The sequence below is a fragment of the Streptopelia decaocto genome (assembly GCF_964273445.1).
Source record: "Streptopelia decaocto genome assembly, chromosome: 21".
In the NCBI taxonomy this organism is placed as follows: Eukaryota; Metazoa; Chordata; class Aves; order Columbiformes; family Columbidae; genus Streptopelia; species Streptopelia decaocto.
Window position 1 is genome coordinate 1,733,375 of NC_138676.1, and position 14,033 is coordinate 1,747,407.

At 63.2% G+C, this 14,033-nt stretch overlaps 2 protein-coding genes across 2 annotated transcripts; both read left to right on the forward strand.

Moving 5' to 3' along the window:
• Positions 1-532: 532 nt before the first annotated feature.
• MFRP (membrane frizzled-related protein) lies at positions 533-4,756 on the forward strand. The gene is made up of 13 exons (XM_082070403.1): positions 533-623; positions 727-838; positions 1,090-1,218; positions 1,573-1,734; positions 1,814-2,057; positions 2,152-2,282; positions 2,428-2,553; positions 2,699-2,775; positions 2,903-3,051; positions 3,235-3,365; positions 3,601-3,735; positions 3,874-4,001; positions 4,084-4,756. Exons 1-13 carry the CDS (start codon positions 570-572, stop codon positions 4,306-4,308), a joined length of 1,803 nt encoding a protein of 600 aa, XP_081926529.1. The 5' UTR covers positions 533-569; the 3' UTR covers positions 4,309-4,756.
• Positions 4,757-6,794: 2,038 nt separating this feature from the next.
• On the forward strand, positions 6,795-9,165 carry C1QTNF5 (C1q and TNF related 5). The gene is made up of 3 exons (XM_082070287.1): positions 6,795-6,916; positions 7,807-8,039; positions 8,123-9,165. Exons 2-3 carry the CDS (start codon positions 7,826-7,828, stop codon positions 8,638-8,640), a joined length of 732 nt encoding a protein of 243 aa, XP_081926413.1. The 5' UTR covers positions 6,795-6,916; positions 7,807-7,825; the 3' UTR covers positions 8,641-9,165.
• Positions 9,166-14,033: the final 4,868 nt, after the last annotated feature.

Here is a 14,033-nt window from a genome sequence, read left to right on the forward strand (position 1 = left end):
CAGTTGGGCTCAGGAGCTCGGTGCTGGGGAGGCACAAGGGAAGGAGGGACGTGTTCAGCCCAGGCTCCCCAACACAGCCCCTTCAGTGCCACCCTGTGCTGGCAGGGAGCCCAGGGGCAGCAGGCAAACCAACAGCCCCTCTGTGCACCTGGAAGCAGGGTCCCTGGTGGGACGGGGTCCCTGCAAGGCAGGTGCGAGCATGCCTTCCCCTTTAAGACTCTGGCTTTCCGTGCCAGAGCCTGACCTCGGCTTCCTCAGCTGAGCTGGATTAACGGGGCGAGGGGGAAGGGGCCTGCAGAAGGGACTGGGGCTGTCAGCCTCCCGGGGCTCCCCACACTTGTGGCAGGGTGGCCATGGCTCCTGAGGCTCTGGGGGGTCCAGCACTGGGGTGGCACGTGTAGGCACAGCTGGCACTGCCACCATCTCTGCCCTGCCGCATGGAGCGGGGGACCCCAAGCCGCAATGGGGGCAGCTGGGGGGGAGCAGGTGGTGGGGCAGGCGGCGGTGCCGGGGGGCAGAGCGTGCTGGGGAGGCTTTTAGCCAGGCTGCGCTGGGAATCGTCTGCTGCCATGAAAAACTGCACCGAAATCACGCTTTGTCCTGAGGCTCTGGACCACAGCAAGGTAGGGCTGAGGGTGGGGGTGCTACCTAGGGGTTCCTACCTTGCCACCCATAGGTCCCCACAGCATATTTCTCATGGTGCCACCTGTGCTCCCTCTCCTACAGACCGAGTTCTGCAACCCTGTCTTTGAGGGCGAGGAGCCTCAGGCAGCACTAAGCACGGAGCACCCACCAGACAAGGACAGGACCAACCCCAAGTCCTCCCCGGATGGCCTTGGTACTAGCCTGGGGGCTTCTATGCACATGCCTGTCCACAGGGCCAGCAGGAGCAGCTGCTGTTCTGGGAGTGGGGTGGTGGGACAAGTTCCCTGCAGGGCTCTGGGGCTGATTAGGGGACCCACTAGCACCCCAGGGACAAGAGGCTGGGACATGTCCAGCCAGGGCTCAGCCAGCCGTGCAGGGAGGAAGCAGCATGGGGGTAAGGCTGGTAGCACCCTGGCTCTGCCTGCTCTCCTCGCCTTCCCACAGGTCAGCAGCTCTGGGGGCAGGCAGGCTGGCAGTACCGCGCTGACTGCAAGTTCACCTGGCTTTGCGTGGCTCTGATGAGCGCCGTCCTCCTCTTCCTCATCGCCCTCCTGCTGGGCATCATCATCCACCGTGAGTGCCCAAGCAGGGAGAGCTGGGGGATGGGGTAGGGGACACAGAACCAGTTCGGAGGTGGACAAGGGCACAGCAAGAGTGTCCATCCTACTTGGGACCTCCTAGGGTCTGCCCATCCTGATGAGATAGTGCCCCCATGCGCAGGAGAAAGGGGGATCTCCACTTCCCCAGGATGTGGCAAGGTCACTGGCCCCTATGAGAGCTGTGTGGGATCCCCTGGGATCTGCACATGCGTGGGATAGGATGGGAGCACGGGACGTGGGGCTGGGTGGGCTTCCAAAGCCCATTCCCCGTACTGCAGCCATCTCTCTCCGCTGGCGCTGAGCTGTCCCTGCTCTTTCCTGGGCACAGAGCTGACAACCCCGCAGCTACCCGGTGCCCCAGCTGCAGCCCTACCCGCCCGCGGCACCGCTGCCACCACCGTGGCACCCACCCGGAGGGACTCCCCAGCCCCCAAAACAGCTGCCGTCCCAACCCAGAGCTGGCTGCCCACAGCCAGCACGGCGGCACCAGGTAAGTCCCACATGGGTGAGCGTGCTGGGATGGCGGTGCCCGCGGCACTAGCTCATGTCCACGCTCTTGCCCCGTGCAGCTTGCGGCGGGACCCTGCGCGGCCCTGAGGGCTCCTTCAGCTCCCCCAACTACCCCGGCCCCTACCCACCCGACGCACTCTGCATCTGGCACATCAAGGTGGGCCCTGGCCTCGCCATCCAGCTGAAGATGGAGACCTTCAGCGTGGAGGGCACTGCCTCCTGCCTCTTTGACCGTGTGGAGCTCTATGAAGAGCTGGGGTTTGGCAGCACGAATCCTACCCCGGCTCAGGGGGGCCCAACCAGGTAGGGCTCCTCGTACCCGGGGAATATGGTGGCGCAGTGGGGAGGGGGCAGCATCTCCGTGGGTGAGCAGTCTCACCCCTTGTTGTACCCCCAGGTTTTGTGGCAATGTGGCCCCTCCGACCTTCAACACCAACTCCAACCACCTGCGTGTCACCTTCGTCTCTGACAGCAGTGTGGGTGCCCCGGGTTTCAGCGCCCGCTACCGCGCCGTGGCCCCCAGTGAGAGTGAGTGCCCCCACCCAGCACTGCCGGGACTCCCGGCTGTGGGCAGGCGGGGGGTAGCACCGGGGGTCTCCCGTAACACCTGGTGGAGGGGAAGTTGCCCAGTAGGATGCCACTACCAGCCTGGCCGTCTCTGCTTATGCTGCAGAGAGCTGTGCCTGGGACGAGCACTTGTGTGACCAGGGCCTCTGCCTCCACCTGGGCTTCGTCTGTGATGGCTTCCATGACTGCACGGACAAGAGCGACGAGGCCAACTGCAGCCTGAAGCACAAAGGTGGGCCAGCCCCCTGCCTGCAGCCCAGAGCCCCTGCGGCACCTGCCCAGAGGGCACGGCGATGGGCAGTGGGATGCAGGGGAGCGGGGAAATGGTGAAGGGAGAGGGGCAGAGGGTAAAGCTGCACGTGTGTGAGTCTCTCCAGAGTGTGGGGGGCCGCTGACCGCCTTGGAGGGGCACTTCTCCACCCCAGGCCATCCCCAGCCATACCCGCACCAGCAGGTGAGAGGAGGGATGCGGGCAGGATGGAGGTGGGAGGAGGGCGAGGGCAGGCAGGGAGGAAGGCAACCTCCCACTGCGTGCCCCTGTCTGGCTTCACGGGTGTCGCTGGCTGCCTCCTGCCCTGCAGCTGTGCCTCTGGCAGATCTCGGTGCCTGTGGGCCACGTCATCGACCTGCACTTCCACAACTTCAGCCTGGAGTCACACGAGGACTGCAGCTTCGACTTCGTGGAGGTGCACGACAGCGCAGGCACAGGGGCCGCCAGCCTCATGGGCAGGTACAGCACCCCCCTGCTGCCTCCAGCCCTGCTGCACCAACCTGGGTGCACCTGGCTCCCGTGGCTCAGCTGAGGCGCAACGTGGGCTGGTGAGGAAGAGCCACGGGAGGACAGCGTTTGGGCAAGTGTTGGTCAGCCCTGCTGCCCACCCTGGCCCCATCCCTTGCCCCACAACCCTGGCAGGTTCTGTGGCCACCAGATGCCACCCACCCTGACCTCCTCACGCCATGTCATGACTGTCCTCTTCGTGGCAGACGAGGGAGTAGCAGACGATGGGTTCTTTGCCACCTACCAAGCCCGCAATGCCACAGAGAGTAGGTAGACAAGCAGGGACGAAGGCTGCTCAGAGGGGCTGTGCAGGCACCGTCCTTGGGGGTCTTCAAGGCCAGACTGGATAAAGCCCCAGAAAAAATGCTCTCGATGAAGAAGAGCAGAGACAGGGGTGGTCAGCATGGGAAGAGGCTGACTCCCAGCCATGACCAGCCTGCTCTCTGTCCATCCCCATGCCCGAGCCCATGTCCTGCTGTGCTGGCGCCTCTCATCCTACAGAGACCTGTAGCCCTGCAGAGTTCTCCTGTGGAAACGGTGAGTGCCGGGCACTGGAGTCTGTGTGTGACGGCTGGCACGACTGCCCTGATGGCACCGATGAGCTGAACTGCACTGGGGTCTCCTACCCACCCTTTGGTGAGTGCCACCCCTGCGTGCTCTGCTTGGCACTCAGCCTCACCTGAGCCCACCTGCCCTGTGGCTACCGTCTGCCCGAGGCACACCTGCTGGGCATCGCTGCTGCCATAAGAAGTGAAGCACCTTGTCCTGTGGCAGGATCTGTCTGTGAGCCTGTGGAAGTGGAGATGTGCCTGGGGCTGGGATACAATGCCACCTCCTTCCCCAACATCTGGCTGGCTATCCCGGACCAGGAGGGAGCCGCTGAGGTGCTGCAGGACTATCAGGTGAGCTGTCTGGGGGCTGCACGTGGGTCTGCCCGCACCACACCACACCATGCCATGCCATGCTCACCGCACCGTCCCACAGACGCTGATGGAGCTCGCCTGCTACCAGCACCTCCGCCTCCTCATCTGCAGCCTCTTCGTGCCCAAGTGCACCCCGGATGGGGGTGTCCTGCAGCCCTGCCGAGCGGTGTGCCTGGCTGCAGAGCTGCGCTGCCAGCAGTCCCTTGGCCTCCTCGGCATCCTCTGGCCCATCAACTGCAACATCCTGCCCGACTCCAATGACCCCATAGAGTGCTTCCAGCCCTGACCCAGCAAGAGAAGAAGAGCAGCCTGCCCAGAGCCACCCCCTCACCCCAAAATCCATCCCATCCTCCTGTTGCAGATACCCAGCTGCTGGGGTTGTCCCCATCCATAGAACCCCATTGCCTGGCTCCTCCTTGCCTGCCCTGAGGTCAGCCCCTCCGCTCAGCCCTCAGCTCAGTGCCCGGATGCCATGGGCTTGTGCTGGAGGGGCTTTGCCCATGCAAAGTCCCGCTGCCAAGCAACTAGGACAGAGGCAAGAGGGTTGGGCGCTGTGTCTCCATCCTCAGCCATCCCCAGGTGTGCGATGTTCCCAGCACACTTCTCGGCTTCAGCTTCTCCAGGCTGCGTGCGGTCTCTTCCCAGCAGCCCTCAGGGAGCTGCTAGCCTAGCAGGGGAACATTTAGTGGTCCCCAAATAGGGCAAAGCTGGGCTGAGATGAGCCAGGTTGCAGGCAGGAGAAAAGCCCAGACCTGCCTGTGTCCTGCAGCCCCAGAGCCAGCAGAATAAACAGCGTGAGCAGCTGACAAACCAGATGGAGGAGTTGGCTCATTTGGGGAGGGTCTGTTTGTGGCTTGTGCCAGATCTGAGGGCAAACTGAGACACGGGCCAAGGGAGGGAAGCCAGAGCTGAAATGGGGAGGTCTGAGCAGGAATGTAGGGTCACAGGAGAGACTGCCTGGCTACAGTGGAGAATGGACTGCTGGCTGTGCCCCTGATGGACTGGGGGGCTTGCAGGGACCCGAGAGATGGATGAGTCTTGAAGTTGTTCAGGCTGGTGGCCCTATGGTGCACAGAGGGGATCCTGTTCCAGCAAGGGCCGTGACCCTGCTGGCTGAGTTCTGGCCATGCTGGCTTCAGGCCACCCTGATGGCCGCAAGCCTGTCAACACTGCAGCCACAAACCAACTCCGAGCTGGCCAAAAACAACAGCCCCTTCACACCTTGGGAGAGAGGAGCCAGACAGCTCCCTGCCAGCGTGCAGCACCTGGGCACCTGAGGCAGGAATGGGCATCTGAGGCAGGAATGCTCGGCCAGCAATGTCACCCACACACAGAGAGGAGAAAGCCAGCAGTGCCAGAATGCTTCCTGCTGCCCTTTCTCACCCTGGGCCTGTGGGAAAGTCCCGTGCTCCAGTGGGGTTACCGGGAGCAGGACCCTCTGTGGCCGGCGCACTCTGCCCTTGCAGCCAGCACAACGCTGCTGTTCCTGCAGAGCCACCTCTGCGCTGGGGACTCGAGCCCTCCGGGCTCCTTTGCTTCCTGCATGTCCAGCTGCTGCAAGCGGCTGCAGGGCACGGGGACTCCCCCAGCCACAGCGCCGCCCCACCAGTCAGCGCCTGACCGTGTCCCTTGGATGCACTCGGTGCTGGAACGAGTTAAAAGCAAGCTGGGAGTGCCTTCGAAAGCCCGGCACGGTCCCAGCTTCGCCGTGTGCCCTGTGGTTCCCTAGGGTTAGCCCTGCTTCCCGGCGTGACCGCAGCGCTGCTCTGCCTGCCGTGACCCGCCTGCTGCTGCCCAGCGCACCCTGCCTGCTGCTGCCCAGCGCACCCTGCCTGCTGCTGCCCAGCGCATCCCTGCCTGCTGCTGCCCAGCGCACCCTGCCTGCTGCTGCCCAGCGCACCCTGCCTGCTGCTGCCCAGCGCATCCCTGCCTGCTGCTGCCCAGCGCATCCCTGCCTGCTGCTGCCCAGCGCACCCTGCCTGCTGCTGCCCAGCGCATCCCTGCCTGCTGCTGCCCAGCGCACCCTGCCTGCTGCTGCCCAGCGCACCCTGCCTGCTGCTGCCCAGCGCATCCCTGCCTGCTGCTGCCCAGCGCACCCTGCCTGCTGCTGCCCAGCGCACCCTGCCTGCTGCTGCCCAGCGCATCCCTGCCTGCTGCTGCCCAGCGCATCCCTGCCTGCTGCTGCCCAGCGCATCCCTGCCTGCTGCTGCCCAGCACACCCTGCCTGCTGCTGCCCAGCGCATCCCTGCCTGCTGCTGCCCAGCGCATCCCTGCCTGCTTGGCTCCACGCCTGCCCCCAGGCACCCCCAGCTGGCCCCTCCAGCTCCCTGCAGGCGCTCCCGGGGCTGGCACTGCCAGCCCGCGCGTGCCCTGCCATCCTCCTTGCTCAGCCCTGCTGCCGGGACAGCCCTGAGGCTGCCAGTCAGGGGACCCGCATGTTCCAAGGGCTCCCTTTTTCCTTCTGCTGCTCCAACCCTCCCTGTCTTCACTGGGTTTCCCTCCCTCGGACTTTCTCTTTTTCCACTTCCACTCTGCTGCCTGTTTTCTCTCGTTTCCCTTCCCACCATCCTGCCGCCCGGGTGCTCAGACGTGTTCAGCCAAAGTGGTTTGAAGCTCATACCTCCTCCCCCTTTGCCAGGCTGTTTGCCTTGCTCTCCCTTCCCCCTGCTTACAGTACTTCTGACACCATGGGATTATTTTTCTCTTTCCCCGTGTCTTGTAGCTTTTGGCTCCTAAGGCCCTTGATTTCCTTTGGAGTTTGGGAGGAGAGACGTGAGGAGGAGGGGGGGGGTGGAGAGGCTGCCTTTCCTAGGGCCTTCGTCAGAGCAAAGTGGTCAGGAAGAGCCGCAGCCCTTCCACGCCGAGAGCAGCCAGGCAGGAGCCGCGGGATCGCAGTGAGTGGGGCTCCCCAGCTCTGTCCGCCCTGTGCCGGGGGGAGCTGGGGCTGCTGGGGTCCTGGCTGCGGCGCCGGGGCGGAGGAGACGCACTTTTTCTCCTCCTTTTCCTCTTTCTTGCAGCCGTCGCGTTCAGGAGCGGGGAGAGAGCAGCTTTCCCTGGGCAAGGCCACGGGGAGGGGGCCAGCGCTGGCCGTGGGGCTCCGCTCTCGCCGTGCTGATGTGGGAAGGGCCGGGGGCAGCCCGGGCAGCGGGGTGGTCTCCGACACCAGGGTGGTCCAGCGCAGCCGGGGATGCTGCAGCCCGGACAGCCGTGCCCCAGGGAGCCGGCCGGGTGTGGAGCGGAGCTGCCGGCAACACAGATGTTGCCAAGGGCCGGGCCACGACGCAGCCCTGTGCTCCCCGAGCTGCCGCCCCGCCACGCACCGCCCGGATGCAACAACCCCACCCCGCGCACGGCTCGCGGCTCACCCGCTGCCCTCCGCTGACACCTCAACCGTCCCCCGCCAGCACGCCCATAGCCGGCACGCTGCCGATGTGGCAGCTAAACAGCCCGCATCTGTACGCACGGAGCTTCTGCTTCCCACTCATGCCACAGCTCCCTCCCTAGCTCCCTGTCCCCAATAACCCCACGAGTTGTCCCACGGCAGGGCATGCCGGGGGGCTGCGGGACGGTGCAGCAGCACAGCTGGCGATGGGGATGCTGTGGCAGGTGCAGCCAGCAGTCGGGCCTCACTGTGTGGAGCAGCCAAAAAAGCAAGGGAGAAAAAAAGGAGGAACTGTGCCCCACCGACCCACGGCACCCACTCCCTGCTGGGCACTGCAAGTCTGTTTCCCTGCCCTCTTCACTGAGGTCCCCAGAGCTGTTTCCCCTCTCTGCTCCCTTCCAGCCCCTGCACGGCAGACAAGATGAAGCAGCTCTTTCTCCTCTTCCTCCTTGGCCTCGTCACCAGCTCCCTGCAGATTGAAGACAACAAGATCCCTGGGCTGTGCTCAGGGCAGCCAGGCATCCCGGGGACCCCAGGCCTGCATGGGGGCCAGGGTCTGCCAGGCAGAGATGGACGAGATGGACGAGATGGGGCGATGGGGATGCCGGGGGAGAAGGGCGAGATGGGCCCTCCTGGTAAGAAAGACTGGGGAGGGGGATTTGCACATGCCAGTGCTTGTGGCTTAGAAGTAACCCTGTCCCTCTCCTGTGTGCCCCAGGAGCACCTGGTCCCCGTGGGGAGACGGGCAGCCCCGGCGTGGATGGCACGCCTGGTGAGAAGGGGGCACAGGGTGAGTGTGCGGTGGCGCCTCGCTCAGCCTTCAGCGCCAAGCGCTCCGAGTCACGCAGCCCTCCACTGGCCGACCAGCCCATCCGCTTCGATGTGGTGCTCATCAATGAGCAGGGCCACTATGACCCCACCACGGGCAAGTTCACCTGCGAGGTGCCCGGCCTCTACTACTTTGCCGTTCACGCCACTGTCTACCGTGCCAGCCTCCAGTTTGACATCATGAAGAATGGCCAGTCCATTGCCTCCTTCTTCCAGTACTATGGGAACTGGCCCAAGCCCACCTCGCTCTCAGGGGGAAGCCTGGTCCGCCTGGAGCCCGAGGATGAGGTGTGGGTGCAGGTGGGTGTGGGGGACTACATCGGCTTCTACGCCAGCGTCAAGACGGACAGCACCTTCACCGGCTTCCTTGTCTACTCCTACTGGCAAAACTCCGCTGTCTTTGCCTGAGCCTGCGCTCAGCTGCGGCTGGAGCTGGGGCACGTGCCCCTTCCCAGTCACCAGCACCCCAGGGAATGGTGCTCTGGGGTCCAGCCGTGTGGGAGCCAGGACCCCAGGACATCCACCCTGCTCTGCTGCTGCCACCCAGCGCAGGGTGGGAATACAGCCCTTCTGCCACCCCGCAGGTGGTAGGGAGCATCCCTTCAGCAGCGCTGTATAAGACATAAGTATTATCTCGTACACCCACCTCTGGGGCGAGGCACCCATGCCGTGAAGCCGCAATAACCTGGTTGTATGTTACTCGCCATAGCTACCTTGGCATGCAGATACCCCACCGGCATGGCACCCAGCCCCTGCTGCCAGCTTGTCCCCGCGCACAGAAAAGCCCGGGCTGCCTGGCCGCTGGCACGGCAAAGGGCCCGTCTGCCCGTCCTGGCATCCCCAGGGCCAGCAGTCACCCGCTCCCTGCCCTCCGGCAGCTCCGGCGCCTCCCTCTCCTCCTTCACCCTCAATAAAAGGCTCCCCAGCCACGCGTGTGCCCGCTGCGTGTGCGCCCGTGTCTACGTGCCAGGTCTTGCCGGCTCCTCGGATGCCGGGGGGGCTGTACCGGGCTCTCTGGGGTGCTGGCACCCCTCTGGGGAGGCTGCTCCCGGCTGGCCAGGGCCGCCCGGGTTGTTGGGGGCCCGGGGGATCAGCGAGGGATGCTGGCGGTGCCGGGTGCCGGCGAGGCTTCGCCGTCCTGCCGGGGGTCCCGTGCCAGGGGACGGGAGGGGACAGTCGGGGCCGCCGGCCGCTGCGGCTGAGCCAGCAGGAGCCGCTAGGTGGAAGCATCGGCATCTCTTGGCGAGGACACCCGCCGCTGCGACCGTCCCCGCGCACCCTCCCCACAGCCTCGGGAGGGGAGCGGCGATGGGGGACCCCCCACGCGGTGCCCCGGCTCCCAGCGGCGGGACAGCGGGGACCGATGCCTTGCTGGGCGTGAGGGTCCCGTTGCTTCCAGGGCCACCCCGGTGGGAGCGGGCTCGCCCGGGGCGAAGCGGGGACGCTGGTCCCACGGTGGGGAGCGAAGGCGGGGAGAAGCGCTGGCCACACGCTCCCGGGACGGGGCTTGCGGGGCCCCCTTCCTGCCTGCCCCCCTGCCAGCTCCGCGCTCCAGTGTGAACGCGGTGACCCGCCTCTGAGAAAGGTCCCTATTTTTAGCAGGGGAATGAAGAGCTTCCTCGTTCCTGCCCAAAATAGGTCCCTGCGGGGACCAGCCAGGAAGGGGGCTTTTGGCCAGTGGCCGAACTCATTAATGGGTCCTGCTGCTGGAGCATATGCTCTGCCTGACCGTGGCGTGGCAGCCGGGCTGGGCTCCTCTCCTGATGATGCCAGCAGGACCTCGCAGGTGCTCAGCAGCCCGGGACCCCCCTTACACAGCCAGACAGCCACCTCTCCTCTGGGCCGGCTCCCCAACCGTGCTGCACGGCGCTCCCAGGACTGCAACCGTGCCCATCTGGGAGGACCAAACCCTGCAGTCCTGCTCACCTGCCCCGGCTGGGAGCTGGGGTGGGCTGGCAGCAGCTGTGGGGCCAGCGCCACCCCAAAAGGGGGCTGCATGCCCCCATTCAGGGACCTGGGGCCAAGGACGTGTCACTGCAACCTGCCTGGCTGTGTGGGACTGTGGAGGATGAACTGTCCAGCAGAGCCAAGGGTACCCCCATCCCATAGGGGTAGGCGCAGGTGCTGGGATGAGGAGTGAAGCCTCGCTCCCCGCTGCGGTGCGGAGGGACTCTGCTGGCCACTTTGCAGGCTCCTCTTGCCAGCCCAGTGCAGGATTGGGTTACAGTGGAAGTGTCTGTTTGGGTTGTCGATGGCCTTTTCTGTAAGCAGAGCTGCCCAGGGGCAAACAACGCTGCAGAGGAGATCGATGTCTGGTGCTGTCTATTCCGGGAGGAGGAAAATGGCTTTTCTTGAGATGAGGCTGGGGGGAGGGGGGGTGAGAGCATCTTTTGGTCCTTATCACAACGTGGGGGAGTGCAGCTAGCAGCAGCAGCCACAGACATAGATAGCACTTGACACAGCAGTTTCTGGGCTCTGCTTTCTTTGAGATGCTCTCGGTCTTCTGGACGCTTTGTCTGGGATCACTGAGGGACCGCTGGGAAACCTCTGAGGAACATGAGGGTGCCTGCTCTGCCCCTGGGGGATGAGGATAAAGAGGAGGGCCACAGGAGACCTGGGCTTCTAGCAAGTTCTAGTAAGCCCCAGCTGCTTCTGACAAGCTCTACCAGCTGCCCATGAGCAGAGTACTTAAAGCCCCTGTTCCAGCTAAACCCAAGTTAGGAAGGAGCCAGCATCCCTTAGCCAGTGTGAGAGAGGAGCCTATGTAAGAGCCAGGCTCAGCTCACAGTGCAGCTGACAGAGGCAGCAGTTTGTGTAGGAAGGTAGGTTTTGTGGGTTTGTTTATTTTGGTGGTGGTGTTGTTTTTTAAAGAGGCAGCATGTCTTCCCAGAGCAGCACACAGGTCCTTGGTACTCCAAGGTCACAGTCCCCAGAAGCCATTGGAGCAACTCTTCCTGCAATGCTGGAGGACACAGCCTGGCCAGCCCTGAGCTGTAGAGGGTGCTTGGGGCCTCTTAGCGGGGCTGGTGCACCTGGCCAGCAGATTGTGATTGTGCAGATCTTGGAGCTGTGCTGCCAAGTGCAGGAGCTGCTGGAGGAGGTCACTAAGCTGTGTGGCATCAGAAAGGGCATGAAAAAGATCAACTGGATCATCTCTTGAGACCCTACAACATGTAGAGCCTGAACCTTCAGCTATGGTGGCAAAGAGTGTGCCTCCCAGGCTTGGAAGTGGGAATGTCCTCACTGGTGAATGTTGTGCTGGTGACTCCGGGCAGCAGGATGGCTCCTGCTCCGCTCAGAAGCCTGTGGCTATGGGATAGGTTCAGCACCCTGGTTCCTGATGACATGACACTCCGCAGTCATCTCCAGGTGAACTCTGCCAACAGGCCAGCTGACCTGGTAAGGAGATCTTTAAACTGGGAATGGCAGCAGAGGGGACAATCCTCACTCAGGTGGGGATGTGGTGGGTTGGGTGGGCAAGAAAAGGGCTCAAGGGGTGTGAACAGCAGGGACACTATTACCAACAAAACAGGACTAAAGTGGGGAATCACTTCAGCATAGGGACACAGATAGGGCAGCGGTTAAACCCAGGCATAGGCTGCACAGAGAGACAGTAGAGTCTCCATCCATGGAGATATTCAGAACTCAACTGGCCTCAGTCCTGTGCAACCTGCTCTAGCTGCCCCTGCCTGAGCAGGAGGCCGTGCTGGATGATCTACAGGTCCCTTCCAGCCTCGGCCACGCTGTCCCTGAGGCCTCAGCCCTGCTGCTCTGGGGTGCTGGGATTGCCAGTGTGTTCAGGGAGCCGCTGTGGCTCCCCATGCTGAGACACTAATGAGGGAGCAAAGCTGGCGTGCAGAAGCAGCCTAAAGGCCCCCCGTGGTTCGGCTGCTGATCATCACCTGCTCCCTCCCTGCCGGCCTGGTATCATTAGCTGCTCGTGTTGCTGTGCATCTGCAGCAAGAGTCTTTCATGCCAGCTCCCTGCTGTCAGGCAGACGATGGCTGTTGTTTCCAGGACTGGGACTGGCGGCTCATTAAGGCTGGGGTGTTGCAGCTGGGCTGACAAAGGAATCCTGGGGATTTTCCCAGGGCCTGGGGGGCCCTGGTTTCAGCAAGCTGTCAGCCCCCACCACCCCAGTGCTCCCAAACTGTTGTAACCTAGCAGCATCATGCTCCTCCCTCCTTGGGGAAGGGAGAAGGGTCTTGGCATAGCGATAGGCTGAGACCATCCCACTCGACTCATGCATGAGGCTTCCAATCAAGCTCTGAAAGGGGAGTACCACCGAAGACTCCAGATCTCATGCCCGGGACTGATCTGTGAGCGTTGCTGCTGCTGGACACCCTCCCCAGGCAGTGCAGCCCCGCACCAAAAGCCACAGTGCCAGAGCAGGCAAGTCTGGCATGGCTGACCATCAGTCTCAGGGCGGGGGGGCCCTATGCACTGCCCATCAGCTGGGAGGTGGTTGCATTTTCCTCCTGTAATTACTTGCTGCTTGGCCACTGAGCAAGCCAAGCGCACGCAGGATGGCTCCCGGGGGAAGGTTGTGTCCTTCACATCCTGTCCTTGCTCGGCAGGCTCAGCTGCGGCGGGCTGAGGCAGCTGGACACCCTCTGTGTCCCACACTGGTGGGCTGGGGCACCCTGCCTGTGCAGGAGATGGCAGACGTTCCACTGCTTGCCCCGTCCTCCTGCCCCTGGGTGCCCAGCCCGCCTCAGCTCTCACAGCCTGGGAGCAAGAGAGGAAGGCTGAGCAGTGCCTCAGTTTCCCCAGTTGTCACCCATCTGCAGCCAGACCCCCCCAGGGCTCGGGGGGGCGGATGGCATTGCCCTTCGTGCTGTGCCTGTGTCGTGCCAGCCATGAGCTGTGCTCCTGCAGCAGACGTCCATCTGTTTCTGGCATCTCCACAGCCCCCTTCTCCACCCGGTGATTTTCAGCCAGGTTGTGAAAGCATCCTGGTTAAAATTAGTTTGCTGGCGTGGCCCTTCCAAGGCAGGTGAGTTCAGGGCAGGGTGAGCCAGAACTCCTGGGGTCTCTGCCCATCAGGGTCCCAAAACATTTTTCCAAGCAATTTAAAAGGATGCTGGAGGAGCAGGGGGTGCTTGAAAACACACAACAACCTGCCAAGAGCTCAGATCGTGGCCAGGGAGCAACTCATTGTGCAGAGAATGCATCTGCTCATCAGTAGCCCAGCACAGCTGAGCCTGTCACAGCCTTTCTGCGAGGCAAGACTGAGCCAGATGCTGCCGGCTGCTCCTCAACTGCTGGTGCTTTGGCTGCTGCATCCCCAAGACAGTCAGGCTTGCCACCACCTTCCCTGGAAGCAGCAGGACATCAAGGTGCCAAGGACATGTGGGAGCAGGGATTACATGTCCCTGTGCATGCTCAGGGAAGCCACAGTCCCTCTGCATTGAGCTGCTCAGGCCCTGGGGAGCTCCAGCTCTGGAGAACCTGGGCATGAATCCCTTCGCTCCAGTACAAAGAGGTACTACTTCTGAAAAAAGACAAAGCTGTGTGTACAAGCCCCTCTGCAAAGCCATCATTGCTTCTCACTAAACTCACAAAGTGGCACGAATTAGGAGTGAAGACTGTTCTGTGCAGCAGCCTGGCTCGGGGGCACCCCACAGCACTGCTGTTCTGGATACGAGCACCCTCAGACAAGCACCCCTGGGCTTGCTGGTGGTGTTGTCCCTCCAGCTCTGAGTGCGGGGCTTCCTCTGGTTCCCAGGGCTGAGCAGAGAGCAGACACCATCCCTGCAGAGAAAACCCTTCCCAAGAATGAAGCAGAAGGCAGGTTTAGG

Bases quoted from the DNA above. Each gene is read 5' to 3' on its own strand.
- MFRP (XM_082070403.1), top strand. From the start codon at position 570: ATGAAAAACTGCACCGAAATCACGCTTTGTCCTGAGGCTCTGGACCAC. The intron at 2,554-2,698 runs GTGGGCCAGCCC...GAGTCTCTCCAG, and splicing joins CTGCAGCCTGAAGCACAAAG to AGTGTGGGGGGCCGCTGACC. The intron at 4,002-4,083 runs GTGAGCTGTCTG...ACCGTCCCACAG, and splicing joins AGGTGCTGCAGGACTATCAG to ACGCTGATGGAGCTCGCCTG.
- C1QTNF5 (XM_082070287.1), top strand. From the start codon at position 7,826: ATGAAGCAGCTCTTTCTCCTCTTCCTCCTTGGCCTCGTCACCAGCTCC. The intron at 8,040-8,122 runs GTAAGAAAGACT...TGTGTGCCCCAG, and splicing joins GGGCGAGATGGGCCCTCCTG to GAGCACCTGGTCCCCGTGGG.